At 48.9% G+C, this 19,284-nt stretch overlaps 1 protein-coding gene across 8 annotated transcripts in view; it reads right to left on the bottom strand.

Moving 5' to 3' along the window:
* Window positions 1–3,329: 3,329 nt before the first annotated feature.
* Window positions 3,330–19,284, bottom strand: part of LOC142084220 (NADH dehydrogenase [ubiquinone] 1 beta subcomplex subunit 8, mitochondrial-like) — a 44,054-nt gene continuing 28,099 nt past the window's right edge. For 5 of the 8 annotated variants that reach the window (XM_075154534.1, XM_075154533.1, XM_075154535.1 and 2 more), the window contains 11 exons: window positions 18,983–19,109; window positions 17,255–17,400; window positions 15,811–15,984; window positions 15,007–15,195; window positions 14,105–14,318; window positions 13,385–13,711; window positions 9,317–9,372; window positions 7,935–8,081; window positions 7,400–7,516; window positions 5,946–6,017; window positions 3,330–5,215 (listed from right to left, as the gene is read on the bottom strand). In XM_075154534.1, the coding sequence (XP_075010635.1) occupies window positions 5,036–5,215; window positions 5,946–6,017; window positions 7,400–7,516; window positions 7,935–8,081; window positions 9,317–9,372; window positions 13,385–13,711; window positions 14,105–14,318; window positions 15,007–15,195; window positions 15,811–15,984; window positions 17,255–17,400; window positions 18,983–19,109 (1,749 nt within the window). In that variant the 3' untranslated portion in view covers window positions 3,330–5,035. Of the gene's footprint in view, window positions 5,216–5,945; window positions 6,018–7,399; window positions 7,517–7,934; window positions 8,082–9,316; window positions 9,373–13,384; window positions 13,712–14,104; window positions 14,319–15,006; window positions 15,196–15,810; window positions 15,985–17,254; window positions 17,401–18,982; window positions 19,110–19,284 lie in introns of those variants that run through there. The other 3 variants (XM_075154536.1, XM_075154539.1, XR_012674291.1) reach the window with 3 other exon arrangements.

Here is a 19,284-nt window from a genome sequence, read left to right as displayed (position 1 = left end):
CAGCAAGCTTGGGGTCTCACCAGAGCAAGAGCATTCATGTCAAGCAAGAATCTAGCCCTTCAAAAATTGCAAGAAACAATCTTGGCCCATTCTCAGGGAAAGCTGAAACACTTCCACTTCACACACGAACCACCAGCTGTTTGCACAAAGGTTCTTACTAATACAGTGACCCTGCCCTCCGTCTCCCTTGCATCTCCACCAGCAGCTCCTCCATCTCCCTGTGGTGGGGATGCATCCTTGGGCCCAAAAGCAAAGAGGTGGCAAAAGCCTCTCACCCAGCAGGGAAAGCTCCAGCACCGGCTGGCTTGAGAACCGCTGCACGGCAGAGAGGACAGCTTCTACCCCCTTGTCCCTCTGTGCCCCCCATTCCACGGCTAGCTGGAAACATAAAAAAGGAGAAGATTTGGAAGCTGTTTCCCATTTCCTCCCCCTCCCCAGCACATGGCAGGCTGTGCTACCCCATCCCTCACCTGCTGACATGATTGCCCCACACGATTGCCCCATGAAGGCCGTGGCACAGCCCAGGATGTGCCCGCTGGGCACAGTGACGCCTGTTGGTGAAGGGGACATGCAGGGAGCATTCCAAGCGGGAGCCCCACCGCCCCCCCCCCCCCCCCCCCCCTTCTTTCTCTAGGAGAAAATGGCGACACCGCAGCTGCAAAATGTGCTGACCTCAGCAGCGGGTCGGGGCCCGGAGGGGTCCCCCCTCCCCGGCACAAGGAGCCCTTAGCGGTAAAGGCGCTGCTGCCATTGTGCTGCAGGATTGGATGCTTCCATGTATTCATTTCGGTTTAATGAAGGCGCATTCCTCAGAGGAGAAATATTTACATTCAGCTTCCCAGGTGGTCACCTTCGCCCAGATGACACACAAACAGGCAGCCCCCCGCTCCCTTTTCCAATCCAAACCTCTTTAGAGGGCTCAGGGAGGAGGGGAGCAAGGGGAGGGGGGCTGCAGGGGGAGCAGAATAGAGAAGGGAACAAAATGCTAATAAATCAGCCAGCCAGCCCTTTTCCCCTCCCCTCTGTGGAGTCAATGGAAAGTGTCATTTCACATGCTAATCCCCCTCCGCTCTCTTCACAACACCTTTTCCGAAAAGTGTTTGGGAAAAGTCCTTGTGGCCCGTTTACAGCTCCCTGCCGCTTCGGATTCCTTCTTGTCTAAGGCCGCGGCCCCCGTGTGGGTCTCTCCCTCCAGCAGGGCTCCTTACAAAAAAAATCTCAACAAAGACTTTGGAGTTCATCAGCCTCCCACTGAAATTCACAGCTGCTGAACAAACTAATCCCCTCTCTTGGCCTTTCTTCCTTTCAATGGGTTCTTGGCTTCAAAGACACTTTGGGAAAGGACTTTGTGGGGACTCACACTGCTCCCTCAATAGAAGTTAGTGCAAGCATTATCTTCAGAGCAAGTGGCTTTACAAACAAATACTGCCTAACAATCTCTGCCCCTCCAGCTCCCCCAAACACACACAAGCCTAGCCTGCAGACATGATGTTATCTGCAACAGGATTAGAGCTCTGTTCCCTGTGCCCAGGGATCCTTTCCTACCGCCCCCCCCCCCAATTCTTTGTCAACCCAAGGGCCTTCTCACCCAACAGAAAATGCTTTCTCTGTCGAGCGGCGCAGGGATGCTGTGGTAGCATGTGCCCACATGGGAGGAGGCAACGCCAAGGAGCCACAGTCCGTATACCAGAAGCTGTTACCAGTCAGCAGAGACAGTGCTATAAATGGAGGCGCGCTTTCCAGCGGCACTTAGGAGGACATATACCGCACCGGGGCCACAGAGACGGGCTTCCGCCACAAGCCTCTCAGAGACCCTCAAGTGGGTCACCTCACTTCCCCCTGCCTGGTTTCCCTACCAAGAGTTTTAGGGACAGTGCTCGCTGGGGTAAACCTGAAGCAAAACTGAGCAACAGTGGCACAAAGGGGCAAGCAGGAAGGACTCGCCGCAAAGGAATAAATAGCCAGTCTCTGCATGAGTCCATGAGTAGCAGGAGCCATGCGCGCTGGAGGGAACTAAAGTCAAATGCATCTGAGAAATACATGGAAAATCCGTGCTTATTTCTCAGTGGTACAAGTGGCCTGATTTAAAGAGAGGGGCTGGACAGCACAGGGGACTGTAACTGGATCCAGAAAGGCAGAATCTAAGAAATACCAGGCTTGTTAAATGATCTCAGAAAGCTAGGACTTTCCTTATATATTCATTAAGCAAATATATGCCTCCAGGGCTACCCGCTCACTTGTACAGCATCAGAAGGGGTCATAACACAAGTGCTGCCTTTGAAAACCAGCTTGCATCTCCCTGATAGGGGACAGCTGGGAGGCCAGACTGGTTGCTAACTACTCCCAGACCGGGCTGCAAAAGCTCTGCAAGACTCCCTCATACTGGGCGTTTGCCTCTGCCAGCAGCAGAACTAACAAAGGCTGGTTTTCCCTGAATGCATGTGCTGTGTCCATAACACCCAGAACTCTCATAAACCCTGGTCCCTTCCCAGCAACGGCCCTTCAAATCTTCCCCATCCAAACAATCTTTCTCAACCTCTACTTCCTCCCAAGTCCTCTAACCACAAGCCAGGTAATGCAGTTCTGCGTATTTCAGAGTTTCATGTGTGCTGACTGGCTGGCCTGTACATATATACTAGCTAGCCAGCTGACAGCAAAAAGAAAACAAAAATTTTTTGAGATTACATCGGTCTTTTTGCAGAAGCTAGTTTGATTCCCCCCCAACTTTATCTCAGTACCAATGTTTCACTTCAGCCTTCTTACCTCCTTAAAAGCTTAAATGAAATCACCCAACAGATTCAGAAGTTATTAACCAATGGTAAGAACTGACAATTCAATGGTATAAATCTGATTTCCACACAGGTCAGATCCTCATCCTAGTTTAAGTGGCATGGCTTCAGTGGTGTAACATCGATTTCCAACAGGAGAGGATCTCATCGAGGGCTCTCTGTTTACTTACTGACATACTTGCAGCTCCCGATGTCAAGTGTAAAATCCCCAACACTGCTGTGATTCCCCAAGAGAACCTCAGCCATCCCGGGGACCTTCTTATGTCTGATGCAGATGAACAGTCACAACTGAGGCGGGTGATCTGGAGAAGATCAGTTCTCTGACCCTGCAGCCTTAGCGAGTGGGTAAGGCCTAAGGTCTCACCACACCAGGGCGGTTGCTCCCCACACCAGCAGAGCCCAGAATCTGGTTTGCCCCACACCGTTCTCAATTGCCCCCTCACCAAAGCTGAGAACTCAGCTCTCAGTGGGTGGCCCTGCAGACTGAAGGAAGTCCCCTGTAGCCAGAGGTGACAAGCCTATGAAAAAAAGCTAGCAGCATCACAAAACACAGCTTTTATTTCACTGTTCTGTAATCTCTCAGTGCATCAAACTGCAGCAATAGAAACAACACAGCAGCAACAAGGAGGCACTTTGACCTGGAAAGGAGAGAATGAGATGTGTCCTCTCCCTCCCTTCTCTGATTCTCCTCCCTCCTAAGTCTCATTGTAGAGCAGGCTGATTCATGTCAGTCACTGAACTACAGGCCCACGATGGCATTATCACTCAAGCAGCAAGCAGCAGAAGCAGAGGCTGGCTGCAGCCAAACGTTGGGAAGAAGCCTTGCTCCCAGCTAGGGCCCAACGATTACGCTGCCTGGTTAGCATGGAAGAGGGTGAGAGAGAGGAAGGCAAGGAGGGAGGAAGAGAGGGAAAGAAACACACACACAGATGTGCCCTAAAATCCCATCTGCCTTCCCAGACTCCTTCCCCAGGACAGATATGCTTCATTCATCTATTTTACCCCAGGGGAAATGCCACAGCAATGAAAAGCCTCAGCACAGCCGTATCCTCGAGACCTGACAGCATCACCTCCTGCAGCATACTCCTACCACCACGGTGCCAAGGGGCCTTTAGGAACCACCTTTGCACCTATCTGCTACCTTAGGCAGAATGAATGCAGCACACTTGGAGCAATGAGCTGTTTCCCTTTGCTTAAGTCTGGGCTGGTCAGAGTAGCTCGAGGGGATTCTTTATGGGACCTGAACAATCTCTGCTGCTCTTAAAGCTCCTAGACTGGCTGAAAAGCCCGATGTAGGAATCCTTTAGATAACACCAGTGGGCAAAAGGCCAACTGTGCTAACATGAAGGAAGTGAAAAAGGCCAGGAGCCAGAGAGGGCGGCTTTTAGCCCACAAACAGGATGTGACCAGCTCTGGGGAGGAGCGCACAGAGCAGTCCAACCTGCTAGCATTCCTGAATGGGAGAGTCCCAGGAGTTGGAAGGGGGAGTCAGCCCTGAGCCTGAAACATAAAGGGCTCAAGCCTGCAGCTTATGGGGGAAAAGATATAAAGGAGGAGGGATAGAGGGTAAACAGGAGACTTGACTATGAAAAGAGAGGGCTAGGTGAAGAAGAGAGAGAGAACCAAAGCTAGCCCAGAGCAGGCTGGTAGTTAGCCCTAGTTGTAGAAGGATATGGGTGCAGAGAAGTGAGAGGGTGTGTCAGGGATGAGAATGAAGAGAGAGGAGGAACCAGAGGAGAGATCCTCACTGCAGCCCAACAGAGCAGGGACACTCCAGCTCAGGTACCAAGGGAGCCCAGCTATCACTCAAGCAATTTACACTGCAGCAAGGAATAGAGCCTGAGGCTCTTCTGTCTGGTGGCGCCGCAGGTGCCAGCCCTGTTTATCTCCTAAAAAAAAAAGCAACGTCAGCCTGGGAAGGAAGGAGTTTCCCCTTTGTGCCAGGGATACAGGGAAGAGGGAGGATCTCTGTGCAACCTGGACAGTCTGAAATTGAGATCCCTGGGCTAGGAAGTGGCCTCAGACTAGTAAGAAAGAAGAGAGAGGAAGAACAGTCTCCAGGAGTCCCAGGCACCAGTGGGCTGTCTGGAGAGTGGATGGGGCGAGGCGTGCTGGCCCAGCACAGTTCCAGGCACTGGCACAGACTTATTTCTCCAGAGTCAGAAGGAGAGTCCACAACCTGTAGCACATCAACAGTGAGGGAGTCCACCAGCTCTCAGTGTGCACTGTTCCAGCTGCTCCACACTTTACACATTCAGCTTGCCAGCAATGGTCATGAGGACTTTCAGGATGGGCATGAAACCAGACACCTCACTGAAACTGCTGCTGCTCACCACTTGGGTGTGAACCAGGAGACCCTGTTGGTAGTTCCTAGCCTCAATGCAGCGGGCAATTTCATGGAGACCCATGAGGATGGTTGGAGAGAGCTGTGGGGAGGGAGCAGAAATGAGTCAGCATGCTCAGCACTGTAACACAGGCCCCCCTCCCTCCACACTCTTCTCTCCTGTTCTCCACCTCATCCTCACCAAACAGCACCTACACAATCAAGCACTGCCAGGAAGGATAGCCTGCTTTCTCCCTCGGTTTCCCAGCCTACAACAAACGTTAATCTAATACCCAGGCTGGGTTACAGGTCCTAAGTAATGACATTTCAGCATTAATTGAATATCTGATGTATCTGAGGAGGTCAAAGGTCCATCTAGCACAGAATCCTGTCTCTGTTCAGGCCTAATATGGACACTCAGGGAAAGGGTGTATGTTAAAAGGATTCTTCCCTTGATAGCTATCCCTCCAGCAATTGGCATCAGCAGCTTCAGAGTTTTCTAAGCCAGAGGTTACACCAGGTTCACACTTAACAACTACCCCCAATTGCCCCTTCCCATCTGGAACCTGTCTATATGCCAGTATACTTCCTGGGGGTAAAAGCACCCTGCAAATACCTCCCCAGTTTTTCCTTACACTATGTCTGGGCCAAGGTTAAGGAAGAAGAGATAAGGCTGGCTGGATTCAAGGTGCGTTGTAAGGTTTGGCTCTCCCCTTACTTTCTCAAGAGGATATGGGCTGCTAACACTGGGACAGACACCAAGGCCCATAACCCAGTGCAAAGGTGAGATCAGGAACCCAGCTGGGCCATAGGGAATGGTGGCATCTACTTACCGCCTGCTCGCGGAGCTTCTCATACAGACACTCCAGCCGCTGCAATGCATCCTCCAGTTTCCTTCGGGTTTTCTGAAGTGAAACAAGTATTATTAGCTCTGCCAGAGCTTCAAAGCCACCTCTCCCAGTTGTTCTCGCTCAGTCCCTCCCCTCCTCTGTTCTTCTCACAGCACCTTACAATTCAGCTGCGTTCAGTCTCTGCCAGCCAGGAACTGTGATACAAGCCAGCCATGCCCTCACTGTGCGTATATACATGCATGCATTCTCTCCCCAGGACAGGAAGCTGGATTTGCCCCTTTCCTCATCTCCCAGACTAGGCGTTCCTCCCTTCTGCCAGAGCTTGCAGACTACAGGACACAGTGACTACTTCCTAAGCTTGAGAAACATCCACTAGTTGACCCACAGGGTCAACAGCCTCACCCTGGCTGACCTAAGCAACAGCTTCTTCCTGGTCTCCTTGAGGAAAAGAGGGAATATCCTTCCCACTCTAGGTAACCACCAAGGAAAGTGCCTGAGTACTGAAGCTCTAGTGGGACTGACCCCATTAACCCCACCTTGGCTAATCCACTCACAGGTAAATTACACCATAGATAGAAACGCCTGGCTCTGGGCAATGCTGGGACAGGCCTGGCAGCCTTAGGTGCATTGCATTGCTGTACCAACCCAGCTATTCAACCTCCACGTAAGCCGAGTGCTTAAGCCCAAACCAACAGGCCTTTCTGTCCATAGAGGGAACCTTTAGGTTATCTCCCAGAAATTGCTACACTGCACTCTCAGAAAGCACAGAGCAAACAGGCTGAAGCTGCTGCTACACACAAATGTCTGACACTGGGATAATAGTTTGGGCTCAGTGCTCATCCCAACACCCACTAAGCAGAGGTATTCTGGAAGGCTTCGTAGTGCCCCCAAGCCCTGGGAAGACTTAGCAACCTAACATGATGCTGCAAACACTGCTTTTCTGCTTCTAGACAGTCTGGCCTGATACATTCACACAACGTGACATGCATGCCAACAGCCTTCCAGGAACCAGGGTGGAGAAATTACAGTGACTCGGACACAAAGATTGTCTGGCTTTCTCTTCCAGCCAGGATGTCTCAGCCTTTCCCTCTAAGCTTTGAGGATAGCTGGTAATACCAGCTCTGCAGGAACTATCTACAGATCAAGGCAATGAAAAAGGAAGCTGGGTCATTTCTTCTACTTTCTTCAGAGAAAAGACCCAGGAGGACAGAACCATTGCTTCAGAGAGGCAATGAGAAGCAGTGGATAAATGTTAGAGAATGCATCTCAGCTCCCAAGAGATGGACAAGCCTACGGCCTAAAGGAAGGAGGCAAATGGAAATTAACTTGGTTATAGGGACAAGACTCTTCCTCTCTTTTCCCAACCAAAAGAAGGAAGCACCATTCAAACATCCATGAGGGCAAAAAAGCCAAAGATCAGAGAAGGGAGGCCTTACCGGATCAGTGGCGACAGCAGAGCAGCGTTGCACCAACCCTTCAAATGTGGCCTTCAGAGCCTGGTGCTCAGGGGGCACCTCCTTCCTCTCAACCCTCTCCACGGGTAGCTGGTGATACTGACAGAGAGAGAAGCAGCTGAATGAATGCAAGAGGAGCATGAAAGGCTGGAGCAGGTAGATTCCTCTCCTGCAACTATGAACAGAAAGAATTTCACCCCTTCGCAAATCCAGAGAATACCTGGAGCACGGAGTTAGATTATCATCTTCAGACTGCGGTATAGCTTCAGGCCTCTGTGGATTCCCAAATCCCAGAAGGCTGACAGCCTGCCTGGCCTCCCTCCCTCTCTCCCAGCCATACCCAGGTGTCATTTTCCACCTTGGCAATTCCTCTAACACTCAGGCAGAGATGTCTTATAAGGGCTAGGGAGCAACATAAGCCCTGAAGCTGCCAAGTAATAAGAATCTCAAAAGCTGAGTTGTTTTTCTACTTGAAAAGGAGCTGGTGGCTGGGGAACACCCCACTTTCCTTGGGTACCTGCAGGCTGCCTTCCTTGGGTGCTCCTGGGGGTGACTGGCCAGATTCTTGCAAGCTGGACAGCTGAGGATGGATCCCTTGGGGCTCAGCAGGCAGGCTCATTACTGGAGCTGTGATGGGAGCTGGAGGAGTAAATTTCTCAGGCAACTGTCAGCAAAAAGAAAGAAAAGGAAAAAAAAAAAATCAAAAACTCAAGAAAACCAAGTCCAAGGAAGGAGGGTTCGTTACACTCTCCGCAGTCAAATTCAACTTCCTTTCTAACTTGCAGAGTGCCCAGTTCTCAAGACGATGTGTAACACATCCCTGTTCTTTCAGCCCCCTGACTCAGAGCGTGGGGCCCTTCCTCTTGCATCCTAGATGAACAGTCAAAGCGACAGCAAGAAAACTCCTCTGGAATTGTTCAATCAAACAGATCCGTTGCCCCTGAAAGCACCGGTCCTCAGAAAGCCGCCTTGGCTCTGCGACGGCACGAGTCCTGAATGTAGAGATTAGCAGCAGTAAAGTGTCCAACAGAGCAAGTGTTGGGGAAAATCCCACGACATGGGGGAAGAATCCTCTTGCAAACACTTCATCGTGCCCCTGCTAAGCCAGAGAGTCAGGATAGATTCGCTCCGACAGGGCTAGATCAAAAGGAGATGGCTTTAACAAGAGGCTAATCCTGTTGTAGTGAGCACAGCCTGAAGGAGGTTCCCAGCTATGCTGCCAGAAAGAGGGCGAGAAGTCTGTTCCAAGCTAAAGAAGAGGAGTGGGGAGTGGGAATGGTGCCAAAGAAGCTTCTCATCACACCTGCCAGCAGGCAGCAGTGATAGAAATGGGGTACTGAGAGCATTTGTTGCAAAAGAGCTCAGCTCACAGGTCCTCCAGTGCAATCACTACAAGGCAGAGAGCAGCAGGGCCAACATGGCAGGCAGCTCACAGCTACACCTGTCCCAACTTCTTTCAGCAGAAGTGTCTTATCAGGTGGTATCAGCATCTGAGGAAAATCACCGTGGGTCTCACCGTGCTGAAGGGAAATGCTGCCCCCAACTGTCAGGTGGGAAGTGAGCGTGAGCTCCCCAGCCACTATCAAAAAAGGTGTGTGGGGAAGGGGATGAGATTAAATCCTAGCAACAAGTGACTAGTCAGACTGACAGAGGATGCAGCATCACTGATGATAACCATATTACAAAACACTCACCCTGGAGAACGGCATGCGAGTTTGGATGGCAAAGGGTCAAGATGACTTAGACTCCAGTCCTAGCTATGCATGTAATGCAGAAGTAGACAGACCAACATGGAATGAGACCTGCTGAGTGCGACAGGGAGCATTTATAGGAATGTATCTGTTGCATGGAGCTCCCTGGCTAAAAGACAACCAACGCATATTGCAGCTGAAAGCTTACCTTTTTCTTTTGAAGGCCTCCTCTTACAGCGGAGGGATCAGTCCAAGGTTCCTGAGCTGCCAGGAGAGAGAACAAGACACAGATGTCAGACTTTGAGAAGGTGGCCACAGCAACAATTCATGGTTGCTTGCATGGTTTGGAAGTTCCCTCAGCAAAAGGGCCCATGGCTCCAATTCCCCCATTATTGCACTTTCAGACCATTTCAGCCGAGGAATTTCAGGCCCAGCTCACGAGCCCAAGAACTGCTCTTGCTTCTCTTTTTCTTAATTACATTCTTAGCATCCGAGTATGTGCACAGGCTTCATTTGGTGATGTCTGATCAGATTGAACTAGCACACATCCACTCCCACACAGAAAGCTTTTTCGCAACTACCTGAAGCTTTCCGCATTCTGCACAGGCTGCAGAAGTCAGCCTCAGTCAGGCTTGGTCCTGGGACCTGCATGTGTGTGCACATCAGGGTTCAGGGAGTTCCTGGGGTTCCCCAAACAGAGAATCTAGCGCTGTGGTACCACATTGAGGGCTATGTTATGGGTGAGAGAGGCCTTCACACCAACACTCGCAGGAGTGCCTCACGGTGGCAGTCCACAGCAGTGCAGGTTGCTGTGATAAAGGGGGGAAAATTTAGGGGTGGGTTGAAATATTCCCGTTCCAAAATCATGTTCGGAACCAAAGCTTAGCAAAATTTCTGGCTTCCCAACTAGAAGGTAATAGACTTAACCAGAAAATGCGCTGGGAGCAGAGTGGTGTCTCAGCAGGCGCTTCTGTGGTACCTAGCCTCTAACCTCACTCCAGGTAATTAAAAATCCATCAGACAACATGACATCAAAAGACTTGCGACCACACTTCATTCTGCGAAGGTTAAATTCCAACTACCTTGTCTGCTGCTCTCCTGTAAGGGTACCTGCATCTCTAGACAAAACCCCAGTGCTTCTTTTGTCACCCCAGTATTAATAACCTCAAGCCCATGAGACAGGAATAATCTGTGAGAAAGTGGCATAATTCTAAGAGGCAATATCAGAATTGCTGGAGCTCAGTGCCACACTTAATGAGCCACTGATCCTGAACTGAGCTTTAAAAAAATCACAGGGGAAAGATGCAAAAGGTGCTTCATTACTTTAATTACCTTTATTATTAAAATTCTGGCAGCCTCTTTTTGCCCTCCCTTTTCCCATGATTTCAAGACTCGCTCTCTGATGAGATGGATCAGTAGTTTAATTAAGTTGGCACTTATTTCTAGCTTGGGGATTCTGTGCCCTAGAACTCTGCTGGCCCCCACCGAGCCTGTGGCCTAGCAATCCTTGGCACTATTCCAACCCAGTGGCACTTTGAATACTCACAGGAAAGAGCTATTTAAATCATAGTCTTTAAGCCAGGCACTTAATCATCAGACATGAGACAACAGGACCCTGCTGCATTTTGCTGGGATGAAACCGACTGTCTTGCCTATGCTACTTTGTGAAATAGGATTTCTCACCAACCCTGAAAGGAGTGCCCCACGGCAGCAGTCTCCAGCAATGCCTGTCCTAGAAAAAACAGACCGTCACAGGCTGGAGTCAGGGATTACCCCGGCCAGAAAGGAGATCAGCCAACATGTTGCTATCCTTCACCCTGTCCCTGACGCTCCCCAGGAGCATGGGATTTCTACAAATGGAGATCTCTCTCTTCATTGCGCTAGTGAGAATGTGTTCATGAGCTGTTCAGATCATGTTCAGGAATTTCCAAAGCAAGCAAGTTTGGCCAGTCAGATTGAGTGATCTTACAGTCCCTTTCCAGGCCAAAGAAAAGTATCCATCTAAACCAGAACAATAATAGCAGGCAAGAAAGCACTCTCAAGGAAGCCGGTTTGCACTGCTGATCTGGGCATGCCATATGCTGCCATTGAAACTATGGGTAAATGCTGCCAGAAGGGAATTTCCCAGCAGTGAATTCCCACAGGGCATCTTCAGCCTGAGGAAGTGCTTGAAATCCTTGCCATGGAATCATCTTTCCTTTAACAAGGAAACATTGGGGTCTTTTGTTTCTCTGCTGAAAGGACAACTCCCTTTCTAGAGTCCCACTCCACGCAGCAAGGCTTGCTTGGTGGCGTGACTACTGAGTACTCGGATTTCCTAAATAAAGCTGAGACTCCCTAGATAATCTTCTGTGCCTGGCAGATGGTCTTTGGCGCAAGCAGCAGTCACAGTGCAGAGAGAGCCCACTAAGACATGGAGCCTTACCCCACTGACAAGGTAGACTGGAAGATACCTACTCTCCATCATCAATGGATCACAAGCAGAGAAATCAGCACAAAGCATCAGTCAGAAAACCTCTATGGTCCAAATTCTCCCCAGCAGATGGACTGAGATTCAAAGCCAAACCTTGCCCTGTAACTAAAGCCAAAAAGGCTTTCTAGTTCCCCTAGGAATAGAGCCCCCAAATTCTGCTTGGGAAGCTGTACTCCACCACTGCTCATGCTGGGACCCACCTCTTCCAAACCCCCTGGGGAAAGCACAAGCCATGCATAAGGCTGGGAATCTAACAGGGAGAAAACAAGAGACGAGTTACAACCACTGGCCTGTTCCTTGCCCAGAGAACCAAGAAAGCAAAAGGTGCTGCTTCCCTATCCTGCTGGCCCAGCAACTGTCTGAAGGGCTACAGAGACTGAAAATGCTCTAATTCCTCCAGCACCAGAGGAAAGTAGAGAAGGAAGAAGCTGGAGCCCCTGTTTTCTATACCCAAACTCATCAGTAAGAGCACAGTGCTTTCATTTCACTTCCAAGATCCCCAGCTGTCACTCACTAGTCCTCCAGACAAGTATGTCCACTACCCCAGTTATACAGCTCCCCAGGCATGCAAGGAAACAACAAACAGCAATGAGCATGCACGCATGCACACACAGTAAAACGTGAGCACACACCCCACATTTCACTGGAAGCAGCAACATTGCCTCCCCCACAGGTCTGGAGGCTTCTCTGAGTACTACCTGCATGATCCACGTTCGGATCTAGCCAAGGGAAGAAACCTGAAAAATCAAGGCAGGGTGGGAGAGTCATCATCACCAACAGCTTTTACTCAGTGAGTAATGTCCCTGGACTACTATTCCTGATAGCTTTTCAGAAGGGATTTGTCCAGCCTTAGCTTAGAACCCACAGGCTTCACGCAGTGGCATTTGCTATCCTTAGTTAAACAGAGCTCAGCGAAGGATTCCAGGTGGAGGCAAACCTCAAAGCCTCAGTTCCTTCACTCTCAGAATACGCGTGGCTTGGAGAAGCATCTGCTCAAAAATCTAAGGATTGTCAGCCTTGTTGTTAGGGATCTCCACAGCCTGGCTAAATCTGTCCCCTGAGATAGCAAAAAAGGAATTAACAAGCACCAGATGTGGTGATGTTGTGGGAAATAGAAAGAGGGAATGCCCATCCACTGGGAACTAGGTCCAACAACAATCTCTTTTTCTTCATCATGCTAGCAAGGACTTCACAGTACTGGCAGGCTGGCCTGGATTCAAACTACAGACCCAGAGAGGAAAGGCTCCAGGTCTAGAGCACTGCACAGAGGAATCCAGAAGTGATTCCCAGGCAAGCGCTTTATGGCAACAGGAAAAAATGGGGAGAACTAGAGCACAGCAGACAGAGGAATTTTATCCTGAAGCTAAGCAAGGTGTATCCTATGGACAGAGAAGCAGCACCCTGCTCTCCCAGCACTTCAAATGGACTTCTTGTGTAAGTTACGTAAGCAGGGGCGAGATCAGCAAGCCTTCCACCAGGCATTCCCTGGGAACCACCACCCTTTCAGTCAGAGCAGATGCCTCTCGAGTGGATGACTACTCAGTGAAGTAGCACCTGAAGAGACAGTATCTTGTAACCACAACCTGGGGGACAAAGCAGCTGAACAGGCTGAATGAAACTGTCATCATTGCTGTGTTTCACCACCACAGGAAGACTCAACACAACGTGCCTTTAAGGTTAGCCTCAGCACCACTTCCAGCCTTTACGGTGACAGACCAGACCTCAGAAGGTCCATGTCCATTCTGTACTGCAAACCCCATCCAGGAGTGTCCTGGACACACAAGTCACACAAGCAGTACTTACCTGTGGGAGGAGGAGGAATGCTGGCTGCTGGCAGGGGCTTAGTAGACGGAGCTCCAGGACCTCCCTGAGGGTAACCCATGTTCATGGGGCAGTTGAAAGGTGCTGAAGAGAAACCTAGAGGAGACTGGCTTGCCATAGGGAGAGGACAAGCTGCAGGAAGCTGAGATGATGGGACTGAGGCTGGAGTGAAGAGGGCAGGTCCGGGTGGTGGAACACCAGGAGATGTCATGGGCATGGACTGTCCTGGCAGAGAAGGCTGGCTGGGGAAGGGAGCAGGACCAACAGGTCTGACTCCCGCTGGTCCGAATGGCTGAGACTGTGACACAGCTACAAATGAGAAAGAGAGCGTATCAGCATGACTTGTTTCATGTGCAAACTACTCCTGATGCTCTCCTTCATGGTAGTAAGTCTGCCCTTCTCCAAGCCATACCCTAGAATATCCATGCCAGGCATGTCCCCCATAACCCAGGCTACATGAGTCAAACTGCCACAAAGTTACCTGTGGCTTCTCCACCCCTATATATGCTTAATATCAGTGGATGTGCAGCAACAGTTGCTAGAACTAGATGTGTCAGAAGCACTGAGAAGCCTCTCAGACAGCTGACTTGTTCTTTGCAAGTACAATGGGCCTGTGAGGAAGAAAGTAGAACAGCCATCCATGTTGAAGGCTTTAGCCTAAGAAAACCTGGAGAACGGACATGACTATCAGACAATGCTTACCTGGCCCTGAAATGGTTGCTGGAACCAAGCCCAAGTTGTACTGTGGGTACGGGGGCCCTCTGGAATAGACATTTGTTTGTGGACCCGTGCTGGCCTGGGGAGAGGCAACATGGTGAGGTGTCACAGACATCGCTGGCACTGGCTGAGGCGTGAAGAGGGAAGGCACTGAAGGCTGAGAAAGTGCTGAAGGGGCAAATGATGACTGATAGTTGGGCTGCAATTAAAAAACAAAGAACTTGCAAATATCCAACACAGTCATGTGTGTACACACACAAGCAGATGCACTTTCTATCCCTGTCACTTCTCAGGCAAGAGAAGATGCTGCTGCTGTCAGTGCCCTGGATGGATTGGATCAAAGGCCCTTCCCACCACATAACTTGCTCAATAAGCTGGGCACCACACTCTTCAGAGTATTCTCCGGCTCTGAAAAGGATTAGTCCTCAGGAGCCAGTTCCCATAGAGTGACTTGCTGGAAGCACAACCAGAGGAAATAACGAAGGAATAATAATGAAGTAATAGAGGCTGGAAGCAAAACTTCCTGAACAGTCTTCTTGTGCAAGATCTGAGATGAAGCCATACTACACTAATTTTACTGAGATATGACAGTGAGATGGGCATAGGAGAGTGAACCACAGCCCCATTTTCCCTCAGTATGTGAGATCTCAGTTACACTTGTAACAGTCTCCTCCAGTGACTGCATGTGGGACAGGGCTTTGTGAAAAGATGCCAGACAGCCTACTTTTGGATTATCACAGAGGTTGTGTTTCCTCCAGCGAAGGACGTTACTGATGAGTTCTTCATGCCTGCAATCTGCGTCATCTCACATTACTTCATATGCCTTCCACAACCCAGTAGCCTTCCTCCCTCTCCCCAAGCCACGAACACCTGAGTTTAAGGCCTACCTTCTCTGGATGTCTGGGACCTGTTTTGTGGGCTGCTCCTTCAGGGGCGGAAGCACCCTTGGCTGCTGGAGGTGTGTGTTTAATGACACCTACATTGATACGAGTGTAGGGAAAAGGAGGTGGCTGCTGATCACCCACACTCTTTCCTTGAGAATGGAAGAGCCGGTCTCGGAGCTGTTCGATCAGGAGCTGAAACAAACTATGCTTTAGGAGAAGTGCCTTGAGAGCCTCAAATAGAAGGTGCTGGGGAGGCATTCAAAGCAGACCCTGACCCAAAGCACTGAGCATTAACCTGCAAAACTAACCATTTCCCCAATAGCCAGTAGGAAAAAAAAACAAACTGTAAGCGACAGTCTGGGACATCACCTGCCATATTCCCAGGCAGATGAAGTCTCACCGATCCTTCCCCCAGTCTTTAGAGTATTCCCTCCCCAACCCCTACTCACATCTGGGCACTAGACAGATTTGTTTCAAACTACAAGGTGACCTCCCCATTCCCTTCCTCTACCAGCTAGTTTCAGGAATAGATGCAGCTTCCCAGCGTTGTTCTCCAGGAACCATTTTACAGTTTTATAGCTCCCTTCCTTTTCCCTGAATCAAAGGCACTACAAAAAAAAAGCAAATGAAGACAAAAGCTGTGTCCTAGAAAAAAAAACAAAAACAAAACCACACCTCTACTCTCAAGTTACCATAATTAAGGTGAAACCTTAAGTCCTGATGCATGTCAAAACCCAAGCTCTCTCTCATACAAAGTATCTTTTTTCCCCATATACTACTCTTTCCCACAACCTATTTCTCACTCACCTCTTTAGAGCTGCTGGGTAGGTAATTCATTGCGGCTGCCAAGCACCCTTGTGATGCCAGGAGACTTGCATATTGGGTGATTCGTTCTGCCAAGACAGGGCCTGGTGCTGGTCCTGCTGTGCCTCGGAGCATCTCAATGGACCTGCTCAGCACCATCACCTTCTCTATGAGATCCTGAATAAGCCAGGGGGAGGGAAGAAATAGACAACTTGGAATCTGACTTGCTTTACTGGTCCACCTCATGCTGACACAATACCAGATGGCTCTCCCCACTTTCAACTGACATTGGGTCCAATGTCAACAGAAGTTACTCCACTCTGCACCAGATACTATCACTGATGACCATTGCCTCAGCTGCACTTCATGAAGAAAAACAGGAACCAGTAAGCAAACCCTGACAGTGCTACTTTTATGGTAAGTGAAAAAAGAAAATCAGAAGCCACAAGGACATTCCAATCAACTGTGATCTTTTTACTAGGAAGTTGCTACTGTAAGTCGAGGAGTTACAAGCTATCAGCTTGGAAGAGGAAGGATTAAAACCATAACAGGAGAAATTCACTAGGAAAAACTACTACTGCTGACAAACAGACCAGAAGGTTTTTAGTTATTCAAAGCTCCTTCAACTCCAAGAAATCAAAGTAATGTTTATATCTGTAGAATGATACATGCAACACTCGCTGATAACTGGGAGGAGGCCAGTTTCAAACATAACCAGGAATGCTGAAGATGCCTTTTTGTTGCTGTTATTCACTAGTGGGGTTGCAAAACCAGGGAACTCTGTAGCAGAGGGCATTATCTGCAGATATCTGAGTGGAAGACTTGTCTAGCTCATTCTAGCGACTGGTGGACACAATAGGGGTTAGTGACTTAGCCAGGACTGCTTTAAGTGTAATAGGTAGGTAACAACACTGACTTAGAAACCCTGATTCATCTGGAAGCTGTGACTTCCCATACATGATCATTCTACTTGCAGTGGGAATAATACAGCCTAGACTTTATTTTATTTTGCCAGAGGCTGTTCTGAAGGTACAGCCAGATAACTGGAGCATTACAGTTAGACATTATAAGCACGGCAGCAAATGTACTTCCAGGCCACTACCAGTAAGAAAAGAGGTGCAGTCTAAACTTCCCTGACTAAAAGGAAGCTCAGCGATGACATCAGTATGCAAAGATAGGTGGGTAGGCCATAACTCCTGTCCATGGCTGGGTTTATGTGCAATGTAATCAGTACTCTCTAAACACACAAACCCTTAATGTTTAAGAGTGCAAGCCTCCTTTAGATGTAAGCCCATAATCCAGGCTAGAAGGAGATACCTTGGTGACTACGAACAGGTCTCCACTGTCTGCTGGAAGTCAGATACTCTGTTTGATGGGATAATGCAAACAGACCAAGGCTACCAGACTGGCCTAAAGAGGAGTCAAACCAACATTATAGCACCTGTACCTGCAGGGCAAGGGGTGACGAAGTCTCATGGTTTTTTACCCAGCATTCCACCAACCTCTCCACATTGCCTGATGAGATATAGCAGAGGCAGGCATCATTGGACAGGGCTGCATCTCCCTCTGACTCGAGGCGTGCACCCAGCATGTCTAGAGAGGAAGAAATATGGCCAACATTTAACAGACTCTCTTTCTGAAGATCTCATTAACCCCAAGGCTCATGTCTTAGCAATCCTACTCTGGCTTGGCATGAGAAGGCGTTGACAGCTTTGGATCTGCACCTAATTAGAAACATAGAATCACTTAGGTTGGAAAAGACCTTTAAGATCATCAGGTACAGCCATAAACCTAACAGTGCCAAGTCCACCACTACACCATGTCCCTAAGCGCCTCATCCACACGTCTTTTAAATACTTCCAGGGATGGTGACTCAACCACTTCCCTGGGCAGCCTGTTCCAATGCTTGACAACCTTTTCGGTAAAGAAATTTTTCCTAATATCAACTCTAAACCTCCCCTGGTGCAACTTGAGGCCGTTTCCTCTCCTTGCTACTTGGGAAAAGAGACCAACACCCACCTTGCTACAACCTCCTTTCAGGTAGTTGTAGAGAGCGATAAGGTCTCTACAACTGAGAGTGCCTCCTTTTCTCCAGACTAAACAACCCCAGTTCCCTCAGCCACTCCTCATAAGACTTGCTCTCTAGTCCCTTCACCAGCTTCCTTGTATAATTCTTGGATAACACAGAGAAATGGGCATCATTAAGGAATCCCAAAGCCAACTTGGTTGAAAAAAAGTAATTTTTTATATATCTGCCAATTTTTATATGTCTGCCCAGACATATAAAAGAAAGAAAAACTCTTAAAAATCACAGATGAATTCAGTGAAAAAATCCAACACCTTTTTTTCCAAAGAGGTGTGGGAATCTCCAGGCAACAGTAGTGTCCAGTACCAGGGACAGCTAGTAATCTGGTAGTTGTCAATGTTTAGCAAATGCTAGGAGATAAAGGTGTGCTGGAGCTATCTCACTATCACTACAGCCACTTTCCACGCCTACAATTTGGTCTGTAAAAGATGTCATTTTTTCTTGCATTTCAAGTTGTGTCATCTTACTTGTACAAAGTGCTGGCATTTCTCCAACAGTACTTAGCTGTTGCCGTCAGCTAGGAGCTAGTTCCCAGCTCAGCAACATGAGTAACTTCATCAGATTCAGTCACTAGGTTGCCCCCTAACGCTGACTCTCAGGTCAACCAGTTGCTGAGCATGTTGGACTATTAACAGGACTGAGGAAACTACTAAAGCCATCAAATGTTCATTAACCCCTGTTTCTGAGCTTAAAAGGGAGGGGAACATGCTGGAAGGGTAAACCTCTTTCAGATGGAGTGAAGCCACCTGACCTTTTACTGTCAAGGAAATCCCTTTCTCCTCAGAATAAAATAATAAATATCACACTCTTAGTGTCTCAGCCTAGTGCCTATCCTGTTTTTGCCATGCTATTGGTAGAGGTGACAGGAAATATCAGCATATATAACTTTACACCATGATTCTCAACTACGATGTGTTGAGATCTATCATTCTCCTAACTCAACAGGCCACACTTATTTAGTAAGTTCCAGCTAGCTGTAATGAGTAAGGAATGCTTTCCTTCCTCAACTGTATCCACTTCTTTCTGTAAGCAGTCCAGAGATGCCCTCCCCTAAGGGAAATCGTATCAAAAAAATAGTACGCTGCATACCACAGAGCTGGGTATAGTCCTCATGCTTTGAGTATGTTAACAAGATGGCCAGTGCCTCCTTCCAGCTCTGTAGCTCACACGTGCAAACAATATCTTGCCAGTTCTGCTGCACAATGGAGGAAAGCAGCTGTAAGGGAAGCAGAAGGCCTGTCAATCACTGAAGATAAAGATAAGCTGACTGCTTAAGCAAGTGCACCCACAGCGATAGCTCATTTTCAGGCACACTTCCCACTATGCAGCAACTACCTCACTATACATTAAGGTCCACCAATCCCAGCATCCCAATGATAACAGTAATTGGA

Source organism: Calonectris borealis, chromosome 7 (genome assembly GCF_964195595.1).
Source record: "Calonectris borealis chromosome 7, bCalBor7.hap1.2, whole genome shotgun sequence".
Taxonomy (NCBI): Eukaryota; Metazoa; Chordata; class Aves; order Procellariiformes; family Procellariidae; genus Calonectris; species Calonectris borealis.
This window is presented reverse-complemented; position numbering and strand designations above follow the sequence as displayed.